This window comes from Panulirus ornatus, chromosome 43 (assembly GCF_036320965.1).
Source record: "Panulirus ornatus isolate Po-2019 chromosome 43, ASM3632096v1, whole genome shotgun sequence".
NCBI classification, from domain to species: domain Eukaryota; kingdom Metazoa; phylum Arthropoda; class Malacostraca; order Decapoda; family Palinuridae; genus Panulirus; species Panulirus ornatus.
In genome coordinates this window covers 13,868,956-13,893,322 of record NC_092266.1, presented here as the reverse complement: position 1 = coordinate 13,893,322, position 24,367 = coordinate 13,868,956, and the positions used below count along the sequence as shown (strand labels likewise).

The window sequence follows — 24,367 nt, the reverse complement described above, 5'->3', positions numbered from 1 at the left end:
TGCTGTCAGTGGATTGAATTAGGGCATGTGAAGTGTCTGGGGTAAACCATGGAAAGCTGTGTAGGTATGTATATTTGCGTGTGTGGATGTGTATGTATATACATGTGTATGGTGGTGGGTTGGGCCATTTCTTTCGTCTGTTTCCTTGCGCTACCTCGCAAACGCGGGAGACAGCGACAAAAAAAAAAAAAGAAAAAAATATATATATATATATATGAGGTAGTGAAAGCTTTGTGGAAGATGAAAGCCGGCAAGGCGACAGGTCTGGATGGTATGGCAGTGAAATTTATTGAAAAGGGGGTGACTGTGTTGTTGACTGGTTGGTGAGTATATTCAATGTATGTATGGTTCATGATGACATGCCTGAGGATCGTCGGAATGCATGCATTGTTCCTTTGTACAGAAGCAAAGGGGATAAAGGTGAGTGTTCAAATCACAGAAGTATATGTTAGTTGAGTATTCCTGGGAAATTATATGGGAGGGTGTTGATTGAGAGGGTAAAGGCATGTATAGAGCATCAGAGTGGGGAAGAGCAGTGTGGTTTCAGAAGTGGTAGAAGATGTGTGGATTAGGTGTTTGCTTTGAAGAATGTATGTGAGAAATACTTAGAAAAACAGATGGATTTGTATGTAGCATTTATGGATCTGGAGAAGGCATATGATAGAGTTAATAGAGATGTTCTGTGGAAGGGATTAAGAGTATGTGGTGTGGAAGGTAGGTTGCTGGAAGCAGTGAAAAGTTTTTATCGAGGATGTGGGGCGTGTATACGAGTAGGAAGAGAGGAAAGTGATTGGTTTCCAGTGAATGTCAGTTTGCGGCAGGGATGCGTGATGTCTCCATGGTTGTTTAGTTTGTTTGTGGATAGGGTTTTTAGGAAGGTGAATGTAAGAGTTTTGGAGAGAGAGTCAAGTATGCAGTCTGTTGTGGAAGAGAGGGCTTGGGAAGCGAGTCAATTGCTGTTCACTGATGATACAGTGCTGGTGGCTGATTCAGGTGAGAAACTGCAGAAGCTGGTGACTGAGTTTGGTAAAGTGTGTGAAAGAAGAAAGCTGAGAGTAAATGTGAATAAGAGCAAGGTTGTAGGGTTCAGTAGGGTTGAGGGAGGTAAGTTTGAATGGAGAAAAACTGGAGGAAGTGAAGTGTTTTAGATATCTGGGAATGGATAGTGGATGGAACCATGGAAGTGGAAGTTAGTCAGAGGGTGGGGGAGGGGGCGAAGGTTCTGGGAATATTGAAGAGTGTGTGGAAGGCAAGAATGTTATCTTGGAGAGCAAAAATGGGTATGTTTGAAGGAATAGTGGTTCCAACAATGTTATATGGATGTGAGGCGTAGGTTATAGATAGGGTTGTGCGGAGGAGGGTGGATGTGTTGGAAATCAGATGTTTGAGGACAATATGTGGTGTGAGGTAGTTTGATCGAGTAAGTAATGAAAGGGTAAGAGAGATGTGTGGTAATAAAAAGAGTGAGGTTGAGAGAGCAGAAGAGGGTGTGTTGAAATGGTTTGGTCACATGAAGAGAATGAGTGAGGAAAGATTGACAAAGAGAATATATGTCTCAGTGGTGGAGAGAATGAGGAGAAGTGGGTGACCAAAATGGAGATGGAAGGATGGAGTGAAAAAGATTTTGAGCGATCGGGGTCTGAACATCCAGGATGGTGAAAGGCGTGCAAGGAATAGAGTGAATTGGAATGATGTGGTATACCGGGGTCGACGTGCTGTCAGTGGATTGAACCAGGGCATGTGAAGCGTCTGGGGTAAACCATGGAAAGTTTGTGGGGCCTGGATGTGGAAAGGGAGCTGTGGTTTTGGTGCATTACACATGACAGCTAGAGACTGAGTGTGAAAGAATGTGGCCTTTGTTTTCTCTTCCTAGTGCTACCTCGCACTCACACGGGGGAAGGTGGGTGTCATTTCATGTGTGGCGGGGTGGTGACGAGAATGGATGAAGGCAGCAAGTATGAATATGTTCATGTCTATGTATGTATATGTATGTATACGTTGAAATGTATAGGTATGTATATGTGCGTGTGTGGGCGTTTATGTATATACATGTGTATGTCGGGCAAATGGGGAGGTAATAACAGGTAGTGATGAAGTGAGATATAATATATGTATGATTATGACATGGTATAGGTGGCAAATTCCAAGAGAGAAACTGCAGTAATTGGTTTCTGAGTTTGGGGAAGGGTATGAAAGGAGAAAGTTGATTGTAAATGTGAATAAAAGTAAGGTTATTAGGCTATCATTGGAGAGAGAGACAGGTTATTTAGGGATGTGACTTTGAATGGAAAGAACTTGAAGGTAGTGAAATATTTTATTTACATGGGAGTGGACATGGCAATTAATGGAACCATGGGAACTAAAGTGAATCATGAGATAGAGAGGGGGCAAAGCTCCTGGGAGTAATGAGGAATGTATGAAAAGAGAGAGATCGCCATCTAGGAGGACAAAGTAGACCCACCATTGTTACATAGATGTGAAGCAGGGACTGTGAATATTAATGTAATGTGTGGAAGATGAATATGTTGGAAATGAAATGTTTAGAGACATTGTGTGGTTTTTGAGGGATGTTGATTGAGTAAGAGAGATATGATTGAGAATTGAAGAGAATGAGGTAGGAGAGATTGAAAAAGACGTTATGTCAGAAGTGGAGGAGACAAAGAGAAGGGGGAGACTGAATTGGAAATAGGAAGATGGAGTGAATGAATTTTGAATATACAGGGCCTGAACACACAGGAGGGTGTAAAGAGTAAATTTGTACAACATGGTATATAAAGGCCAACAGTCATCAATGAACTAAACCAGGGCATATGAGGCAGCCAGGGGAAGGGTCTGCGAGTCCTAGTTTTGGATAGGGGGCTGTGGTTTTGGTGCATTACACATGACAGCTAGAGGATGGATGTAAGCAAATTAGGCCCTTTCTTCGTCTATTCTTGATGCTGTTTTACTAATGCAAGAAATGGGATATGAATGTGAAAAAAGTATGTCACCTAACCATCTATTTATTCATACCAGCATTTGCATTCATGTCACCTGCAGTTACATTCTTTTCATGTTGTCTTTTTGATGAGAACATCTTGATGACATCGTCATTGACTTAATGTATTTCCTTCTTTACTTCATTTAAAAGTATTTCATTTGATTTTCTCTTGTCTCTTCGTGATTTTACTCCCATGTCCCATAATGAAGCTTCTTATTGAAACACTGTATTAGTACAGTTTCCTCAGTTTGGTTAAATAGTCAATACTGTACCTTTACACTCTCCTTAATTATTATAAAATAGCTTATAGAATACCTTTGTGATTTTCCCAGGTATGCTTAGTGACGGATCCAAGGCCTAAAAATGCATATGGACTTGCATACACTGTTGACTGCTTAGGAAATATGGTAGGAGGACGTCGAACCATTTACAATAACCAGCCTGTAGAAACGTTAATGAATCTTTGTAGTGAAAGCATCAAGAATGGAGAGGCTATTTGGTTTGGCTGTGAGGTGGGCAAGAGATTTGCTGGTAAACTAGGCATTCAAGACACTTACATGTAAGTTGTCGTTCACTTTAATTTTATTTTGTTTTTCCTGTTGCTACATGCCCTTCGCCTATCTTTCTAAACCTTAAACATTTATATAACAGATGCTTCATTGCTTTATTTATGTATCTGCTTAATCACAGTATTGTGTGACTGGTGATATATACTCTGTTTTCAGATGTGCTTCATAATGTGAGAAAATATTTCTTTCCTCAGTAGTCTGTCCTTCTAGTATGAAGCATATTTCCTTGCCCTCTACCAGTGATCTGTCAAGGGTGTGGCAGAAAAGACCTAGAAGTGGCACCAGAGTCAACCAGTTATGCTGAGGATTGAAAGAGACAGGTGATTGAGGGTGATGGCACTGATTGTAAATGGGCTGAATGGTGAGAGCAAAAGGAGGGAGCTTGTGGAGAAGTTTAAAAGTTGTAACTTGGATGTGCTGAGGACTGGGGAAACCCATATTCTTGGGCAGGGTGTGTGGAGTGAAATGGTGAATGCAAGTTATGGAAGGGCATGGAAGGAGGTATGATATGGATGGGAATGAGTGAAAATTATTTGGAAAGAGGGAAAGAAGGATGTGCAATTCTGATATCACCAGGAGTGTGGGAGGGTGTTACAGAGTATGGATTAAATGGATCAAGACTAGGGATGAAAAATAAGATTAGGATTGTGAAGTATGCATGGGTGTGTGTATATGTGCCTGTGAATATGAAGATTGTACGAGGTAAAGATGAAGGAATGAGAGAATTGTAGTCATATTGGGTGATATGAATGCAAAAGCGGGATGTAATGAAACTTGTGAGGTAGTTGGTAAATGGGAGGTGTCTGGAGTATATGAGAATGGAAGTTATTTAGTGGATGTTTGTGCTGAGAGGGGTTTATTCCTTGCAAACACCTTTTGTCCACACAAGATGATCCACAGATACACATGGATGAGAAATGAGGGAACGAGGTAGAGGGAATGAGGAGAAACAGGAGACCAAATTGAAGGTGGAAGGATGGAGTGAAAAAGATTTTGAGCAATTGGGGCCTGAACATACAAGAGGGTGAAAGGCGTGCAAGGAATAGAGTGAATTGGAATGATGTGGTATACTGGGGTTGATGTTCTGTCAATGGATTGAACCAGGGCATGTGGAGCATCTGGGGTAAACCATGGAAAGTTTTGTGGGGCCTGGATGTGGAAAGGAAGCTGTGGTTTCAATGCATTACACATGACAGCTAGAGACTGAGTGTGATCGAATGTGGCCTTTTTTTGTCTTTTCCTAGTGCTACCTTGAGGGGGAATGCTATTTCATGTGTGGTGGGGTGGCGACGGAAATGGATGGAGGCAGCAAGTATGAATATACACGTATGTACATATGTACATCTCTGTGTATGTATATGTATGTATACATTGAAATGTATAGGTATGTATATGTGCGTTTGTGGGCATTTATGCATATACATGTGTACATGGGTGGGTTGGGCCACTCTTTCATCTGTTTCCTTGCACTACCTCGCTGACGTGGGAGATGGCGATTAAGTATAATATGATATAATTATATATATGATATATGTAGGAAGAGAGAATTCTACCTCTGTATTCACTATGTGCAGAAGAAGGCGAGTAAAAGGGTGGGAGACAGGGGCTGGAAACCCTCCCCTTTTTGTTTTTCAGTTTCTAAAACAGGAAGCAGAAGAATGAGCCAGGCGGGAAGTGCTCATCCTCCTCGAAGGCTCAGACTGGGGTGTCTGAACATGTGTGGTTGTAACTAAGATGTGAAGGGAGGAGAGATTGGTGGTATTTTGAGGAAAGAAACCTAGATATTGTGGCTCTGAGTGAAACAAAGCTCAAGGGTAAAGGAGAAGAATTGTTTGGAAATGTCTTAGGATAAAACTAGAGATTGGTGGGAGGACAAGAGCTAAAGAAGAAGTTGCACTACACTTGAAGCAGGAGTTGTGGTCGTCTGTGATAGAGTGTAAGGAAGTAAGTTCTAGATTGATGTAGGTAAAACAGAGTGGATGGCAAGATATGGGTGATTATTGATGCTTGTGCACCTGGCCATTAGATGAAAGACCACTAGAGGCGAGTGTTTTGGGAGCAGCTGAGTGAGTGAGTGAGTGAGATGTACAGAACTGGGTATTAGTGATGGGGACTTTAGATACAAAGGTGAATGTAGTAGTTGAGGGTATCCTTGGGGCACATGGGGTATTCAGTGTTATTAATGGAAATTGTGAAAAGTTTGTGGAGTTGTGTGCTAACAAAAGACTATTGATTGGGGATACCTGGTTTAAAAAGGTATATACACAATTATATGTATGTGAGTAGGAGAGATGGTCATTGAGCATTATTAGATTACATATTAATTGATAGGCATGTAAAAGAGAGACTTTTGAATGTAAATGTGCTGATAAAGGCAGCTGGTGGGATGTCTGGTCACTATCTTGTGAGTGAAGGTTTATATAAGTTTTTGAAAAAGAGGACACAATGTTGGGAAAAAGAGAATGGTAAGAGTAAGTGAGCTTGGAAAGGAGACTTGTATGAAGAGATACTAGGAGAGATTGAGTGTAGAATGGCTAAAGGTGAGAGTAAATGAAGTTAGGGGAATGGGTGAGGAATGGGAGATATATAGGTAATCATTGATGGTATGTGCAAGAAATGCATGTGGTATGTGAAAGGTAGGCAGATAAGAAGGGGTAGTGAGTGGTGGGATGAAGTGGTATAGTTGCTAGTGAAAGAGAAAAGAGATATGTTTGGGTACTTACTGGGAAGGAGTGCAAATGATTTGGAGACATATAAGAGAAAGTGGCAGGATATCAGGAGGAATGTGTAGGGGTTGAAACAGAAGGCAAATGAGAGCTGGGATGAGAGAGTAACATTAGATTTTAGGGTGAATAAAAAGATGCCTTGGACTGTGGTAGGTAATGTGTGAAAGACAAGAGAACAAATGGAAATATCAGTGAAGGGGGCAAAAGGGGAAGTGTTAACAGGTAGTGATGAAGTGATAAGGAGATGGAGTGAATATTTTGAAGGATTGTTAAATGTGTTTGATGATAGAGTGGCTGATGTAGGATGTTTTGGTTGAGCGGTATGAGAAGTGAGAAATTTGTTTGGTTGAGAGAGGTGCAGTGAAAGCCTTGCAGAAGATGAACTGCAGCAAGGCAGTTGGAGTGGATGGTATTGCAGTTGAATTTATTAAGAAATGGGATGACTGTGTTACTGATTGTTTTGTTAGGATTTTCAGTGTATGTATGCATCATAGTAAGGTGCCCTGAATTGTTGGAATGCACTTATAATGCCATTGTATAAAGGCATGGGGAATAAGGTGAGTGTACAAACTACAGAGGCATAAGTTTGTTGAATGCACCTGGTAAGTTGTATAAAAGAGTACTGCTTGAGTGGATGAAGGCATGTACAGAGCATCTGACTGGGGAGGAACAGTATGGTTTCAGAATTGATGGAGTATGTGTGGATCAGGTGTTTGCTTTCAAGAATATGTTAAGAAATGCTTAGAGAAATGGATGGATTTGTGTGTGGCATTTATCGATCTGGAAAAAGCATATGATAGGGTGGATAGAGGTGCCTAGTGGAAGGCCTTAAGAAAATATGGTGAGGGAGAAAAATTACTGGAAGCAGTGAGTCTTGTATCAAGGGTGTAATGCATGTGTACGAGTAGGAAGAGAGGAGAGTGAGTGGCTCCATGTGAATATTGGTCTGCAGGATTGTGTGATGTCATATAGTTCTTTCTCTTGTTTAAGGTTGGGATGGTGGAGGAGATAAATGTGAGAGCCTTGGAGGAGTGGGGTGTGAGTATGTTGTCTGTAGGGGATGAGAAAGCTAGGAAAGTGAATCAGTTGTTTGCTGATGATACAGCAGTGGTAATAGATCTGATTGAGTAACTGCAGAAGTTGGTGATTTAGTTTGGAAGAGTGTGCAAAATGAGGAAGTTGTGAATAAATGTGAGTAGAATTATGATTATTAGATTTAACAGGGTTGGAACAGGTTAGGTGGGGTGTGAGTTTGAATGGAGACAAACTGGAGAGTGTTTTAGATACCTGAGAGTGGTGGACATGGCAGTGAATGGAACCATAGAAGCAGAAGTGAGTCAATAAGTGGATGAATGGGCAAAGGTTCTAGCAGCATTGAAGAATATGTGGAGGGAGAGATCATTGCTCAGGAGGGCAAAAGTGAGTATGTTTGAAGTTATAATCGTCCCAACAATATTATATGGATGTGATTCGTGGGCTATAGATGAATGCATGCAAAGGAGGGTGTAGGTTTTGGAAATGAAATGTTTGAGGACAGTGAGCGGTGTGAGATGGTTTGATTGATTTAGTAATGAAGGGGTAGAGAGAGGTTTGGTAATAAAAAGAATACAGTACAAATAGCTGAAGAGGATGTGCTGAAATGGTTAGGACATATTGAGAGAATGAATATGGAAAGGTTAACAAAAAGGATTCCATTTGACAGAAGTTGGAGGGAACAAGGAGAGGGGAAGACCAATTGTAGATGGAGGGATGGAGTAAAAAAGATTCTGAGTGATCAGGGCCTGAATGTGCAGGAGGGTGAAAGGTGTGCTCCAGGTAGAGTGAATTGGAACCACTTGGAATACATGGGTTGACATACTTTCATTGGACTGAACCAAGGCATGTAAAGATGCTGGGGTAAACCATAAAAAGATCTGTGGGGTCTGGTTTTGGTTTCTCTGGATTGCACATGATAGCTAAAGAATGGATGTGAGCAAATGTGGCCTTTCTTCAGCCGTTCCTGGCATTACCTCACTATCACAGGGAAGGCAATCATGTATGAAAAACAATGGAAAGGAAAAATGGGGGAAGAGTTTTGAAACACTTCACAAGCAGAATTCACTGTGCAGAACATATGAACTACCATGAAAAGCTGGAAAGATTGGAACTATGAATAAATAAATAATAAATAGATATACTTTGCCACTGTCTCCTGCGTTAGCGAGGTAGCGCAAGGAAACAGACAAAAGAATGGCCCAACCCACCCACATACACATGTATATACATACACGTCCACACGCAACTATACATACCTATACATCTCAAAGTATACATATATATATACACACACAGACATATACATATATACACATGTACATAATTCATACTGTCTGCCCTCATTCATTCCCATCACCACCCCGCCACACATGAAATGGCAACCCCTCCCCCAGCATGTGAGTGAGGTAGCGCTAGGAAAAGACAACAAAGGCCACATTCATTCACACTCAGTCTCTAGCTGTCATGTATAATGCGCCGAAACCACAGCTCCCTTTCCACATCCAGGCCCCACAGAACTTTCCATGGTTTACCCCAGATGCTTCACATGCCCTGGTTCAATCCATTGACAGCACGTCGACCCAAGTATACCATGTCGTTCCAATTCACTCTATTCCTTGCACACCTTTCACCTTCCTGCATGTTCAGACCCCGATCACTCACAATCTTTTTCACTCCATCTGTCCACCTCCAATTTAGTCTCCCACTTCTCCTTGTTCCCTCCACCTCTGACGCATATATCCTCTTTGTCAATCTTTCCTCACTCATTCTCTCCATGTGACCAAACCATTTCAAAACACCCTCTTCTGCTCTCTCAACCACACTCTTTTTATTACCACACATCTCTCTTACCCTTTCATTACTTACTCGATCAAACCACCTCACACCATATATTGTCCTCGAACATCTTATTTCCAGCACATCCACCCTCCTCCGCACAACTCTATCTATAGCCCACACCTTGCAACCATACATCATTGTTGGAACCTCTGTTCCTTCAAACATACCCATTTTTGCTTTTGAAGGCAACGTTCTCAACTTCCACACATTTTTCAATGCTCCCAGAACTTTCGCCACCTCCCCCACCCTATGATTCACTTCTGCTTCCATGGTTTCATCTGCTGCCAAATCCACTCCCAGATATCTAGAACACTTCACTTCCCCCAGTTTTTCTCCATTCAAACTTACCTCCCTATTAACTTGTCCCTCAACCCTACTGTACCTAATAACCTTGCTCTTATTCACATTTACTCTCAGCTTTCTTCTTTCACGCACTTTACCAAACTCAATCACAAGCTTCTGCAGTTTCTCACCCGAATCAGCCACCAGCGCTGTATCATCAGCGAACAACAACTGACTCACTTCCCAAGTGAATTATATAGCCTAGAAAGAATAAAGACATTCTAATCTATGCATAATGACAAATTGAATTTATAAAAGGAAAATATATTGACCCTGGAAACATCTCAGCAGTGATGTAGAATTATTAAATCTACAGGAGAACCATGGTACTTAGCAAAGATAATTGGACAGAAATATATTACAGCCCAGCCAGGAAGATCAAACAACAGTTCAGTATACTACCATGAGAAGTAAAGAATGTACATAGAACAATGAACAGAAACATTTAAAAGAAAACTTGACATGTGGATGGTATCACTGTCAGAACAACCCTGAATAGATGATTAAGTGATGCAGGTGGTAGTAGAAGGGAACGTTATTATTCATCAAGCATGATGTAGAGTAAGTGTTACATGCTAGCCCTGCCATCATGGCAAAAGCTTATATTAGTTACTCCTCCTCCTTCTTCCCCTTTGTTGATGTTTACTGTACATGTACCAAAACAACAGAGGTGAATGATAAAAGCATTTCATAAATGTTAAATGATGTAGGATGGGAAATACCAAACTTTGCAAACAAGGAATGGGATTGGATAGCAGTAGAGAGATCATCCTGACATGATTTTTGGTAGTTATAGGAAATTTTTTTGCTTCTTTAAAGGTATTGGATTATTTTGTATTATAGCTGCTTGTTTGTTTGTTAGATGATAGTTATAGCTGATGTTCTTTGACAAGAATAAATCCTGCATAGACAAGACCATGTTCTTAATGGCTTGCACAGAGAATTTCAGTTTAAGCTAAAAAGTACTCACTCATTTTAGTATCATGCATGTGCTTTAGATTTGTTGTGGTTGGACATACAAAGATATATGATGTTTCCAAGAGACTGTTTCCAAAGATGTCTGTCACTGACTCTGCCATCTCTGGTTTTAGCACTAATGTGGGGATATTCACTAACTGAAACATGACATGCAACTAATATTTATGTCTTGCAAAGTCATTTAGGGATGATATCTGTCTTTGTGTATCATCCTTAGTCTTGTTTGCTTACTTTTTTTTTTCATCCCATCTTTGTCGTACATATGTGAAATTTTTTGTATGACTTGTAGATAGATAGAATTAGAAAATTAAGATGCTCTTTGAAATCTTGAGATTGAACTGTATTAATACCCTTATCAAATGTGTTAGCTAAAATAAGGATTATGCTAAATTCTCTTAAACAACAGAAATCTGAGAATTCACTTGCAGTAAAAAGGAAAGAATATACTGAAGGGGGTATGTCTTATAGATATAGCTGTCCTAGGTAAAAGAGTTTTATTTTGTTGATTCTTTTTTGATAGTCCTTTATTCAGTTAAGCAAAATCTCTAGGACTTAGTGATTTCATTGTATATTTTTCTTTCCAGTCATGATTATAAATCTGCTTTTGGGGTTGAGGTGAACTTAGGGCTGAGTAAAGCAGACCGTCTTCTCTATGGTGAATCTTTGATGACTCATGCTATGATATTCACTGCAGTAACACTTAATGTAAGTACTATGGAACCATACAGTACACTGTAGCACTGATATTTTATCTTTTGAATTTCTGTAGAGTTTTCTCTCCTCACTCACTGAGCCCTGTGTGCAATGAGAGATAACATGGATTGTACAGGGTTAGCTCCCTCTAACCTCTTACTTTTTGATGTGAATACACAGGTATTCTTCATCATCAACAGATCATTTGTATTGGTGTCAGTAAAGGTGTTCACTCATGATGTCCCTGTAGGCAATCTTTGACAGCCTGGGAATATGATGTCACCAGCTTGCCCAAGTCAAAGCTACATCCTTCCTCTGCTTTGAATTAGCTGAATCACCTTTGTAGCAACACAGTTGTTTGGGTAGTTTTGCTTCTCTCTCTCCACCTTTTTGCATGAATTGGTATTCATTAATTGTTGAGAGTGTTTTGAACGATTCTAAGTTAGTTATTTGTGCATGTTGTTGTAGTGAACTTGTTGAATTGTTACACTCACATTGAGTTACCTTTGGTTAGCATGATGGTGACCATTTTCTTTGCCCCCACCTCTACTTGATCATGTTTTCTCTTGCCTGTTCATTAGCAGTTATCCTTTCTTAATGGATGCTTAAGTGTATGTGTCACAGGAAGGAGAGTTAGAAAAAGGTAAGAATCAAAGCAGTAGCATTGATGGATCATCTTTAATATGAACAATGGGATAATGCATTATTACATAGTGGCAGATGCTGGCCAGTCACCTCCACACATTGCTTTACCATTAACCATGGGTAGTGTTCAGTAGACAAGATATGCCTATGGCTTGATAGGGGGAAGGGAGTGTTTCCATTTATTTTTTCTGTCCTTGTTTGCTGTTTCCTACATTAGTGATATAATGCCAGGAACAGACTGAGAAAAGGCCTCATTCGCTGATATCCATTTTGTAGCTGTCTTGTGTAATGTACCAAAACTACAACCTCCTATCCACAACCAGTGTCAGGGACCTTTCCTTGGTTTCCACAACTGCTTCATATACCTTCCTTCGGTCTATGTACAGCACATTACCCCCTGTACATCACATTGCTCCAAATTACTTTATATCCCATGCTTGTCATTCACCCTTCTGCATATTCAGGCCCAAACCACTCAAAATATTATTCATTGCATCTGTCCATCTTGATTTTGGTTTCTTCCTTCTTTTCTTTCCCTTCTCTTGATCAACCTCTTTTCACTTATTTATTCAATGTGTTCAAACCATTTTTGCACACCCTTCAGCTCTCTTAACCATGCCCTTTTTTATTACATTGTTCTATTTCCCTTACCAAATATTGTCCTCTTACATTTTATTTTCAACACATCCACTCTTTGCACATTCTCATCTATAACCTATGCCTCACTTCCATTCAGCAATGTTGGGACTACTAGACCTTCAAACATTCCCATTTTTACCCTCCCAGATATCATCCTTTCTTTCCACCTATTCCTCAGTGCTCCCAGAATCTTTGCCCCTCACCAACCCTGTGACATTTCTGCTTCCATTGTTCCATTCACTGCCATACCCATTTCCAGGTATCTGAAACACTTCACTTCCTCCATATTTTTTTCATTCAAAACATCCCAACTAACATGTCCCTCTGCCTTGCTAAGCCAAATATCCTTGCTTTTACTGTTGTTCACATTTACTCACAACTTCATTCATGGAACCTTTTTTTTTTTTCTCTCTCTCTCACTTGGGCATTGGGAGCAATTTGCAGACTGTTCAACTCTTCACTATGAGTCATGATGGGGGATGAGAAACAGACTTCACACTTCTTCCCCAAAGCTCAGCCAGTGCATCATGATGCATGGGTTGGCATCTTTGTCATGATTTCTTGATTCTTATTCATGATCATCTTATATTCCCACATCAGTGGTAGGGATATGAAAGTAGCAGAGGACGTCTTAAATTTTTTGAGCCCACCTGCTGCATCATTGGCACACTAGCAGAACTTTCACTTGGTAACTGCTGGTTACCCATAAGATCTCTTTTTATCCCTTCCATTGTTTTGTTCTGGTAACAGAATCACTACTTGTTTGTGTTGCCTGCAGTAAACTTTACTAGGAGTTCATGGTGTACTGTAGGGATCTTGTGTAAACCAAGAGCACTTTTCATATCCCTGAATCTTGTTGGTGACTACAATAATTGGCCTGATTTCTTCCAGAAGGCCATCATGGCCTGGTTACTGTGGCAGTGATATAGTACTTTAACTTTCCTGTGATAGCCTTTTGTTAGATTATTGAATAATCAGTATGTGCTCATTTTGATTTCTCTACTAATTAGCTGGTATAACTTGCCTGATATGAAATGGTACAGTGATGGGATCTTTCTTTAGTATTGATGAGAGCATCTCTTAAACATGAGTTGTTGCTAAGGATTCGAGTATAGATCCCCCATCCTGCAGTATGATGTCCTGACTAGGCTATTGGTGATATGCTAGAGTACTGTTTTGGAAGATGTCCACCAGGAGGATCCTGCTTCTGCATCTCATAGTAACAAAGGTAATTTTACTATTATTATTGCCTCCGAATGTTTATTTTCCTCTGGGCCTTTACCTGGGACTTTGCTAACCTTTAACCACTGGAGTTCTCTGTTCTTGTGAGGTTTATGTATCATCTCTTTTCAACACTTGAAAACAGACTCTTATGTTTGTTGAACCAATTCACCTTTAATTTAAAGAAAAGAAAAGGCTTTGCTGCCCATTGACTGAGGTGTTGGATAGCAGTCACTGGGAGTCCAACACTGGTTTTATCCTCTCTCTTGTCAGAGGACATTGGCATTCCTCTGGGACCAGTTTTGTTTTCAATCAAGTCCAAAGTATTCTTTTTTACTATCTGTATCGGTTCCAGTAAGGCAGAAGACCACCCCACCCACCCTTAAGATAAGTTTTCTGTGGTATTGTTTGAGGTAAAAAGTAGCTCTCACATCAACAAGCACACTGAATATTGCCTTTTTTCACAATAATGTCTTTTCAAAGAAAAGGGCAGATTACACCAAATTCCTTCACTTCAAGAAACATAAAAGGGGCAAAAATTCTTCCTTTTCCTGAAGTGGCATACAATTAATATAGGAATTTGGTTTCAGGACTTGGTTTTCCATAGTTATGGACATCCTTATCTACTCACTCTTCTCAGCTGAAGACTGATTTAGATCAGGCTCCTGTACAGCATTCTGTTGGTCTATATCCCTTTGTTGCTGCCCATTCTGATAGCAAAGGAGGGTCTTGTATGTTGTCCACCAAAGGTAGGAGCCTTTTCTGTGGATATACCTCAATTCAAGGAATACTTCAGAACAATAGGGCTTATAAAATGTTCTGACTGTAGCACTTAAGGCAGAAGGTAACATGGAACCTTTACCTTGAAGCCAAAACCTCCACAGTACTGCTACATCTTGGGGTCTATCTATTGTTGTGATAGAGGAGTTGGATTCTGGTACTTCAGTCAAGGAGTCAGAGTCTGCAGGATCTATTAGAAAAACTTCTTCCAAACGGAGGTAAATTAAGGCTCCAATCTCCATTATCAAGGTTCTTTTTTATCTTTGCAGGTGCCCAGTGCTCTAATAGCTTAGATATCAGACCATAGGAACATGGTTTTCATTATCTTTGGAATTTTCAATCCCACAGCTTTCCCCTTGGAAGAAAAGCTGCTAAGCCCACTCATGTTTCATGATCTTTTGGACATGAAAACTTTAGCACACCAGACTTCACTCATGGCATCTTCCTCACAGCTTTTAAGATTGAGAATTTCCAGTCTCATATGAACATTCTTCAGTGTTTTTTAGTAGCCGAGGGTAAAATGTATTTCTCAATTTATCATTTGAAGTCCCTGGGGATAGGGGAGAAAGAATACTTCCCACGTGTTCCCTGCGTGTCGTAGAAGGCAACTAAAAGAGGAGGGAGCGGGGGGCTGGAAATCCCCCCCTCTCATCATTTTTTTTTTTTTTCCCAAAAGAAGGAACAGAGAAGGGGGCCAGGTGAGGATATTCCCTCAAAGGCCCAGTCCTCTGTTCTTAACGCTACCTCGCTAACGCGGGAAATGGCGAATAATTTGAAAGAAGAAATTATTTGAAGTTGAAGTGTTTGGCTTCTATGACTTTCCAAAGGTGTATGATTCTGGAAACACTTAACTAGTTTGTTGGGTGAGTCCTATTTCATGAATTACTTTCAGGAAAGCCTGATCAAAGTTTTGTTGGAGGTTACAACTTTTCTGAGAGATTTTCCTCCCTTGCAGAACTGTCTGTTGAATTAAACCCCATTGGGATATTTTTTGGCTGTGTTCTAAAAAGTTCAAGCAACAAACTTTTACAATTCTTCTCTCACCACAAATCAGATCCCCCTTGATGCTATCCGAAGGGTGACTATATCTAGATCTTTTAAGCATCGTAATGCTAACTCTTTCACTGTAATAGCCTGCAGTGCAAATCTTTCCCTGTCTTTGGCCAATGGCTTAGTGTGTCTTGCAGATCTAATTGCCTCACTGGTCATCGAGTAGGGGTTTTAGTATTTCTTGGTTGGGTGATGGGGGAAGCAAGACTTGCTGTATTTGAAGGTATGCACTACCTAGAGCTTCAAGCCTGCCTATTTTGGAGGGTACGTTCTCACTCATCCAGGCTGAATGGGAATTTTGAGTGAGCATGCAGCACCCTGCTTTGCTAATATCTCATAACTGTCAGATTCTGGATAACACAATGTGTGTCATCAGCTGGAAAATGTATAAAAACAGTTTTTTCTTAACTCCTGTATTAGGAAAGGAGCCATGTTGAGGAGAGACTAGTCTAAAACCTGAATAGTTTTTAACCCTAGATGTTATTCTCTGATGAAGATCACTCCATTCTTCCAGTACCTCCCTTAGAGTGAAGGCTGTGCACAGATTAGTCACCACTGTTAAAGGCAGAAGTGTGAGATCAAGGCAGCCATTTTCAGGCTTTAACTGTGGCTTTAGGGAAGTTCTCTAAATGAATTTATTACAAGTTCTGAGTCGGCTCTGGAATATCTTAGAATTCTGTAAGTTTGATAAGTGTGCCTTTTGGATATTGAAAAGAGGTCTAGTGTGATGCTGAAAAGCCTGAGGATAACTCCTAACTCTTCTTTGTAAAGTATTTTGTAAGGATGCGAAGCAGGAATGTTATAAAGCCTCCGATAGGACCAGTCTTATTAACATCCTCATCCTGATCCTCTTAATGATTTTTGGCTGATAAAGGATGATTTTGAATTTCTTTTTTGCTGCAAACAAACTCAACCTGTAATGATAATTCAAGATGACCCCCATACTGGGAGATTTCATTTCACCCCAGAGTAAGGAAGTTCCTGATGTTCAAAGTAGGAGCAAAGATATGGCAATTCAAAGCATTGCCTTGTATCCTGATCTTGGTGGAGAGGGAGTATCCTTGTTAGGTATTTTTCATGTGAATTTGCACTTCTGTTATTGCAATACAGTTTTTCTCTGTGCTCTCATCTTTCATTTGGGTATACTTTTATCACACATAGGGTTTACCAATTGAGGAGAAAAATGTGGGTTTTGAGGAATGAAAAGCCTTTTTTTCTCTGAGGCAGAGTCCTGTGAGTTTTGTTTTTTGTTTTTTCTTGCCCTTCCTGTCCTTTTTTTTTACTTTTCAAAAGCCTTTCCCCATTGCCAGTTGTTATTGTTCTGCGTACTGACACCACCATCCTGCAATTCTGAGGAGCATGGGAAGCTTGTACTTCCACTTCAAGTGGGCTATAACATCATGAGTTAGGCAGTCACTGATTGGCTAAGGGTTCTTTGTGAACAGACATCAAGCTGACACCAATGGTGAATGGTTATCCTCAAATCTCTCAATGTTGACCAGGTTCCACCTTGGAGAAAAGTTTTTCATTCTTCAGGACTCTGTCTTTAATATTCAGGCTAATGTTTAAGCAGGTTCAATCCATTTTTTGTAGGATAGGGAATATCAGGATTATAAAAGTCATCCTTCAGTGAAAAATGAATTATACATTGAAACTTATGTTTAACTGTGTCTGTTATTATCAGGTTAGATTGTCCTTGCCTATTGAAGGGCTGTCACAATTATGTAATTGATTACTGAGTAAATTGGAAAATATTCAATTCTAAGTTTATCATTCTTTATGGTATTTGTGTATTCTTGTCGATATTCCTTTGGCTATTTCTGTTTCCCCATTTGTGTTTTGTATTTGCATTATAGACCTATACTGTCACATCAATATCTTCCATATTTTTGTATTCACCAAAACATTAACTTCACATTCTTTTCTTTTTACAATTTTTACCATTTCCCACATTAGCAAGGTAGTGCAGGAGCAGATGAGGAAAAGCCTCATTTGCTCACATCCATTCTCTATCTGTCATTTGTAATGCATCAAAACCACATCTCAACCAGGCTCTGTAGACCTTTCTTTGGTAACATTGGCTGCTTTAAATGCCCTAATTCAGTCCATTGACAGCATACTGCCACCTGTGTACCGCATTGCTTCAGTTCACTGTATTCCCCACACTTCTTTCACCCTTCTGCATATTTAGGCTCCAAACTCTTGAGATACTTTTCAATCCATCTCCAAGACCAGTTTGGTACCCCCAACATCTTATCCTTTCCAATTTTGTTTTATCCTTTCCACTTTTGTTACATATATTCTCTTTGTCAACCTCTCCTCACACATTCTGTCCATTCTCTTCTACTCACTCACCTGCTGTCTTTATATTACCACACCTTTCTCTTCTTTTATTACTTACTCCATCAAGCCACCTTACACCACATATTATCCTCAGACAGTATATTGCCAACATATCCACCCTTCTCTGCACATCCTTATTTATAGCCCATTGTCTCCATAAGTCATCATTTAGAGTACTATACCATCAGACATAACTATTTTTGCCCTTCCAGATAGCGACCTCTCCACACATTCTTCAGTGCTCACAGAACCTGCAACCCCACACCAACCCTGTGACTCACTTCTGCTTCCATAATTTGACTTGCTGCCATGTTCACCTCCAGATCCAAAACACTTCACTTTCTCCAAAGTCTCTGTTCAGACTCTCATCCCTAACTAAACCTAATAACGTTACTTTTATTAACCTTTACTCTCAACTTCTTTCTGCCACACACTCTCTCAAACTCAGTCACCAGCTTTGGCAGTTTCTCACAAGAAGCTTCCATCAATGCTTCCATCAGCAAACAACTAACTCACTTTCTAAAACCTCCTCACTCCTACAGACTGCATACTTGTCCCTTTGTCCAAGAAACTTACATTTACCTCCCTCACCACCCCACTTACAAACAAATCAAACAGCCATGGTAACATCACACCATTGCTGCAGATCAGCCTTCACCTGGTGCCACTTACTATCTTCTCTACCTACTCATGCCTTACACTCATGATAAAAACTCACTGCTTCTAATTGCTGTCATCTTACATTATATATTTACATGACTTTCCACAAGGCTGTCATCTTACACTATATATTTACATGACTTTCCACGAGGCATTTCTCTCAACCCTGTCCTATCCTTCCTCCATATCTATCAATTCCATCTACAAATCCTTCTCATTAAGTATATTTTATACCATCTTCAAAGCAAACACCAGATCCACATCTCCACCACTCTTGAAGCCACATTTTTCCTCCCCAATTTGATGCTGTACACAGTCATTCACCCTTTTCAGTCACCACTCTCCCACACAACTTTCCAGGTGCACATAGCAAACATACCTAAGTAGTTCAAACTCTCACCTTTGTCCCCTTTGTCTTTATACTTTGGCACTATGCCACTGTTGTTGCACCTCATCATGATCCAAACATTCTCTGAAAATCCTAACTACCTAATCAGCAACATAGTTATCCCCTCCCTTAAGTATTTCAGCTGCTGTACCATCTGCTCCAGCCTGCTGACCATACTTCATCCTATGCAAGGCTTTCACCACTTTTGCTATCTTCGCCAAACCACTTTCCATGACTATCATTTTGTATACTGCCCAGACCCCAAACTCTCTGCATCTGTCAATCTATCATCAAAAACATTCAGTAGTTCTTGAAAATACTCACTCCATCTCCTCCTCTCCCCATCACTGTCTGTTACCACTTCCTTCTTTGCCCCTTTCACTGATATTCTCCTAAAACATTTTATTCTCCTTGAAGCTTATTGATGCTTGCTCACCCCAACTCTTGTTTGCTCTCTTTTTCAACCCCCTGGACCTTCCTCTTGAATTCCTGCTTCTTTATCTTATATATCCCCCAATCACTAGCACTCCTTCCCTGTAAAGACTGCTCATATGAACACCTCTCTTTTCTTTATCACTTGCATCTGTACTTCATCATCCAACCACTCACTACCCTTCTCAACTGTCCACTTTCCACGTTATGCATGCTGCACACTTCTCTAACATGCCAGTATTGCTCCCTAAATATCTTCCATTCCTCACCCAGCTTCATTTACAGTCACCTTTTGCCATTCTTTTTCACCATACAACTCCAGCTTTTGATATTGCTTGGGTTATGTCTGTTTCCCTTTTATGGCTTGTATTTGCTTTATAGAGTTATACTTTCATATCATTATTTTCTATATATATATATATTTTGTAATCACCAGCACTTATAACCCTACATTCATTCTCTTGGATTTTGTTTATCCCAAAATTTCAAAAATATGCCCACCAGCAGCATTTAGTCCTTTATTCTCAGTAGCTTTCTAAAACTCCTAGTTGGATATACACTTTAGTCTCTTCCATTTCTACCCAGCTGAGTTGAGAGCAACATGCAGTTTCTTGTGGCCTGGGAAGAAAGTACACCATGGTAGCAAACTAGAGTATATTTTCCAGTATGTTATCCCTCGCAATAGGGAGAAGGAATACTACCCATGGATTCTCTCAGTGTTGTATATGGCACCTAAAAGGGGCAGGGGCCAGAAACCCATCCTCCTCTTGTAGTTCAGTATCCAGAAGATGGAACAGAAGAAGGAACCAAGTGAGGAGTGCTCATCCTTCTCGACGGCTCAGGCTGCGGTGTCTGAATGTGTGTAAATGTAACCATGATGAGAAGAATGGATAGATAGGTAGTATGTTTGAGAAAAGGAACCTAGATATTCTTGCTCAGAGTGGAACAGTGCTCAAAAGTAAGGGGGAAGAATGGTTAAGGAATGCCTTAGAGGCAAAGTCAGGGGTGAGTGTGGTATGCTGAAGCAGGAGTTGCTGGAATGTGTGAAAGATTGTATATAAGTGAGCTCCAGACTGATGTGGGTAAAAGCAAAAGTGCAATACAAGAGTTTGGTAATTATTTGTGCTGATACACCTGTCACAAGAAGAAAGATGAAGAGTGGTGAATATTTTGGGAGAAGGTAAATTTTGATGCCAGAGACCAGGAGATTTAAATGTGAAATTGAGTAATGTGGCAGTTAACAATATGATCTGGAGGCATGAGGTTTTCAGTAAGGTGAATGAAAATGTTGAACAACTTATGAAATTGTGTGCTGAAAAAGAACTGGTGACTGGAAATACCTGGTTTAAAAAGAGGGACATTCAAACATATACTTGGATGAATAGGAAAGATGTAAAGCAGGTATTACTGGATTACATGCTAATTGATAGGCATACAGGAGAAAGCCTCTTGGATGTGAATGTACTGAGAGGGTTAATGGTGGAATGTCTGGTCTTTACCTGTTGAAGGTGAGGGTGAAGATCTGTAGAGATCCTCAGAGGTAAGGAAAAGATGTTGGTGAGAAGATACAAGGAAGTGAGATTTGAAAAAGAGGTATGTATGAAAAAATGCCAGAAGAGATTGATTGTAGAATGGCACACAAGTAAAAGTAAGCAAAACTAGGGGAGTGGTCTAGTAAAGGGAGGTATTTAGGGAAGCAGTAGTGGTATGTGTGAGAGAAGTATGTGGCATGCTGAAAGTGGGGAATGAGCAGGTGAGAAAGAGTAATGAATGGTGGAATGATAAAAGTGCTTGTGAAAAAGAAAAGAGAAGAGTATGGGTAGTATTTACAGGGAAGGAATTGTGTGACTGGGAGATGTATAAGAGAAAGTGGCAGAAAGTCAAGAGGAAGATGCATGAAGGAAGTTGACAGTGTGAGAGAAAGAAGGAAACAAATTGGATTTTGGTGAAGGGGACAAGTGGGGTAGGAATAACAGGCAGTGATGAGGTGAAAAGGTGGAGTGAGTACTTGAAGGTTTATTTAATGTATTTTATGATAAGGTTGCAAATGTAGGGTGTTTGGGTTAGGTTGATATGCAAATTGACGGAGTCATAGAAAGTGGTTTAGTGAAAAGAGAATAGGTGGTGAAATATGACAAGGTTGCTGGATGGTATTGAAGTTGGACCTTGTTAAGAAAGGAGTGACTTCATTGTTGATTAGTTAGTTAGGATTTTCAGTGTATGTATGGATCATAGTGACATGCCTGAAGATTGGCAGAATGAATGAATTGTGCTACTGTATGAAGATAAGGTGTACAAAGGTGAGTCTTTGAATTACAGAAGTATTAGTTTGCTGAGTGTACCTGGTAAGCTGTATGGATGAGTGGTGATTTAGATGATGGAATTCACAGAGCATCAGACTAGGAGCAACAGTACAGTAGATATGTGGACCAGGTGTTTGTTCAGAAGAAAGTGTGTGAGAAATACTTAGAGAAACAGATGGATCTGGAGAAGGCATATGATGGTTGATATAGATGCTTCAAAAGTATGGTGTATGAATGGTGTAGGAGGAAAGCTATTTGAAGCAGTGAAGAGTTTTTATTGAGAGAGTAAGATGTGTGTATAAGTGGGTAGAGGGGAGGATGAGTGGTTCCAGGTGAAACTAGGTTTCGACAGGGATATGTGATGTTACCATGACTATAATTTCTTAATGGATTGGGTGGTGAGGGAGGTGAATGCATGGGTCTTGAAGAGAGGAGCAGGTATGTAGTATGCTTAGGGGAACCTGAGAGGTGAGTCAGCAGTTGGTTGCTGATGATATGGGGTTGGTGGCAGATTCTAGTGAAAAACTGCAGAAGCTGGTGTCTAAGTATGGAAGAGTGGGTGGCAGGAGAGAGTTGGTAGTGAATATATATAAAAGCATGGCTATCATGTTTAGCATTGAAAAGATGTTGTTTGGAGTGTGAGTATGAATAGAGAGAGTTTTGAGGAGGTAGAACGTTTTAGATACCTGGGAGTGGTAGATATAGTAGCAAATAAAACCTTAGGAGACAAAGCGGGTGAGGGGGGGGTGGAAAGAGGGGTCACTGTCTTTGAGGGCAGAGATGGATGTGGGGTATGGGCCTCAAACAAATATGTGAAAGATAGGGTGAATATGTTGGAAATTAAATGTTTGAGGACAGTATGTGGTGTAAGGTGGGTTTATCAAGTAAGAGATGATAGTTTGGAAGAGAGATGTGTTAGGGGTATGTAGAGCGAGCTGAAATGGTGTGGACATATGGAGAGGATGAGCAAGGATGACTAAGAGGGGTATACATGTCAAAAGTGGAAGGAGCAGTGAAAATGGGGAAACCAAAAAGGAGGTGGGAGGATGGAGTAAAAGATGCTTTGAAAGCTAGGGCATGAAATGCAAGAGGATGTGAGACTTGTAAGAGATAGAGCGAATTTGAATGATATGGTGTACAGGGGACAACGTGCTGTCAGTGGGCTGAATCAGGGATTATAAGGTGATTAAAGGAAACTTGGAAAGGTCAGTGGGGTCTGGTTGTGAATGGGGGCGCTGGTTTAAGTGCGTCATATGTAACAGCTAGAGTGTGTGTGTTTGTGAATGAGTGAGGCCATTTCTCCTTCTGTTCCTGGTACTACCTTGCTTAAGTGGGAAATGGCAAATTTTTTCATACTTGATTGCTGTTTCCCATGTTAGGAGGTAGCACAATCAAGTATGAAAGAAATTGCCATTTCCCACAGTAGTGAGGTAGTATGAAAAAAATCCAGGGTAAATTCATGATCCATACAACAAGAGTTTTAGAGTTTCTTTATTCCAAATATGAAACAATAAATTGATGATCTGTGGTGCCTGTGGTGAGCACAGGTGTTCAGATCACAGTCAAGTTACATCCAATGCTATCATTGTCAAACAATGGTATCAAATTCAGAGGATTTTGGTTAGAAGTTAGGTTAGAAATTGTAAGGCTTTTCTACTGATGTTGGCCAAAAATTGATGTCTGTAGTCAAGACTATTTCTCAGGAATATAATTGGTGGGAACAATTAATTCTCTTCTTTTGCAATGATGTTTTCTAGTAGATAAAGTGATAACAGCAGTCATCAGAAGTCTGAATTAAGCAATTACGTTCAAAAATTCAATGCATTTTCATTGATATTACTCAACAGATGGTGTTTTTATTTCAAAATAATTCATCGGGAGATGTTTAGATCAAAGATATATCTTTACTTTTGTAATGATTTTTTTTTTTAAATAAAGTGATAACCAGCATAGATTTGAGACACTTTCCATTATTCCTTTACTATCACTACCAGAACATGCAAGATTGAATAATGTGTCATGGAATAATTTGCAGGATGTTTACTTGCAGATATAAAGAAAACTATGATCTAATCAAATTTTTTCAAGTTTTTTTGGAATTTTTGGTGTGATGTGATGCAGCCTTATGGTACAAAGGCTGTTAAATATGGCAAGGATACTGATACAAGGTCAAGGCACGTACAGCTCTTCATCCTGTAATTAGTTAGTTTTAAGATTTTGTTTTCATTTCACCTTTAGTGAACATTATTCCAAAGCCTCTGAATATATTTACGATATCTGCTCTGTTTTCCTGCAGTAGCAGAGTAGTACCAGGAACAGATGAAAAACTGGCCACATTTGCTCACATCTACTTCTAGCTGTCAAGTATAGTGAACCAAAGCCAGAGCTCCCTATCCACAACCAGGTCCCTCAGACTTTTCTTTGGCTCTCCCAATCACTTCATATGCTCCGATTCAGCATATTGATAGAATGTTGTCTCCTGTATCTACATCATTCTAAATCTCTTTCCCTGCATGCCTCACACTCTCCTGCTTGTTCAGGTCCCAAGCTTTCAAAGCATCTTTCATGCTATCCATCCTCCTCCTCCTCGGTTCCCCCTTTTCCTAATCCTTTCACTTTTGATATGTGTACCCTCTTAGTCATCGTTTCCTCACTCATCCTCTCCATATATCCAAATGATTTTAGGACACCCACTTTAACTCTCTCCTTTCACTTCCGCATCTCTCTCCAAGTCTATCATTTCT

At 40.1% G+C, this 24,367-nt stretch overlaps 1 protein-coding gene across 1 annotated transcript in view; it reads left to right on the top strand.

Moving 5' to 3' along the window:
• LOC139762339 (bleomycin hydrolase) overlaps nt 1–24,367 on the top strand; it is a 67,683-nt gene that overhangs the window by 31,402 nt on the left and 11,914 nt on the right. Inside the window, exons 8-9 of the mRNA XM_071687016.1 lie at nt 3,313–3,539; nt 11,054–11,174. Coding sequence (XP_071543117.1) covers nt 3,313–3,539; nt 11,054–11,174 — 348 coding nt within the window. The remainder of the gene's footprint in view (nt 1–3,312; nt 3,540–11,053; nt 11,175–24,367) is intronic.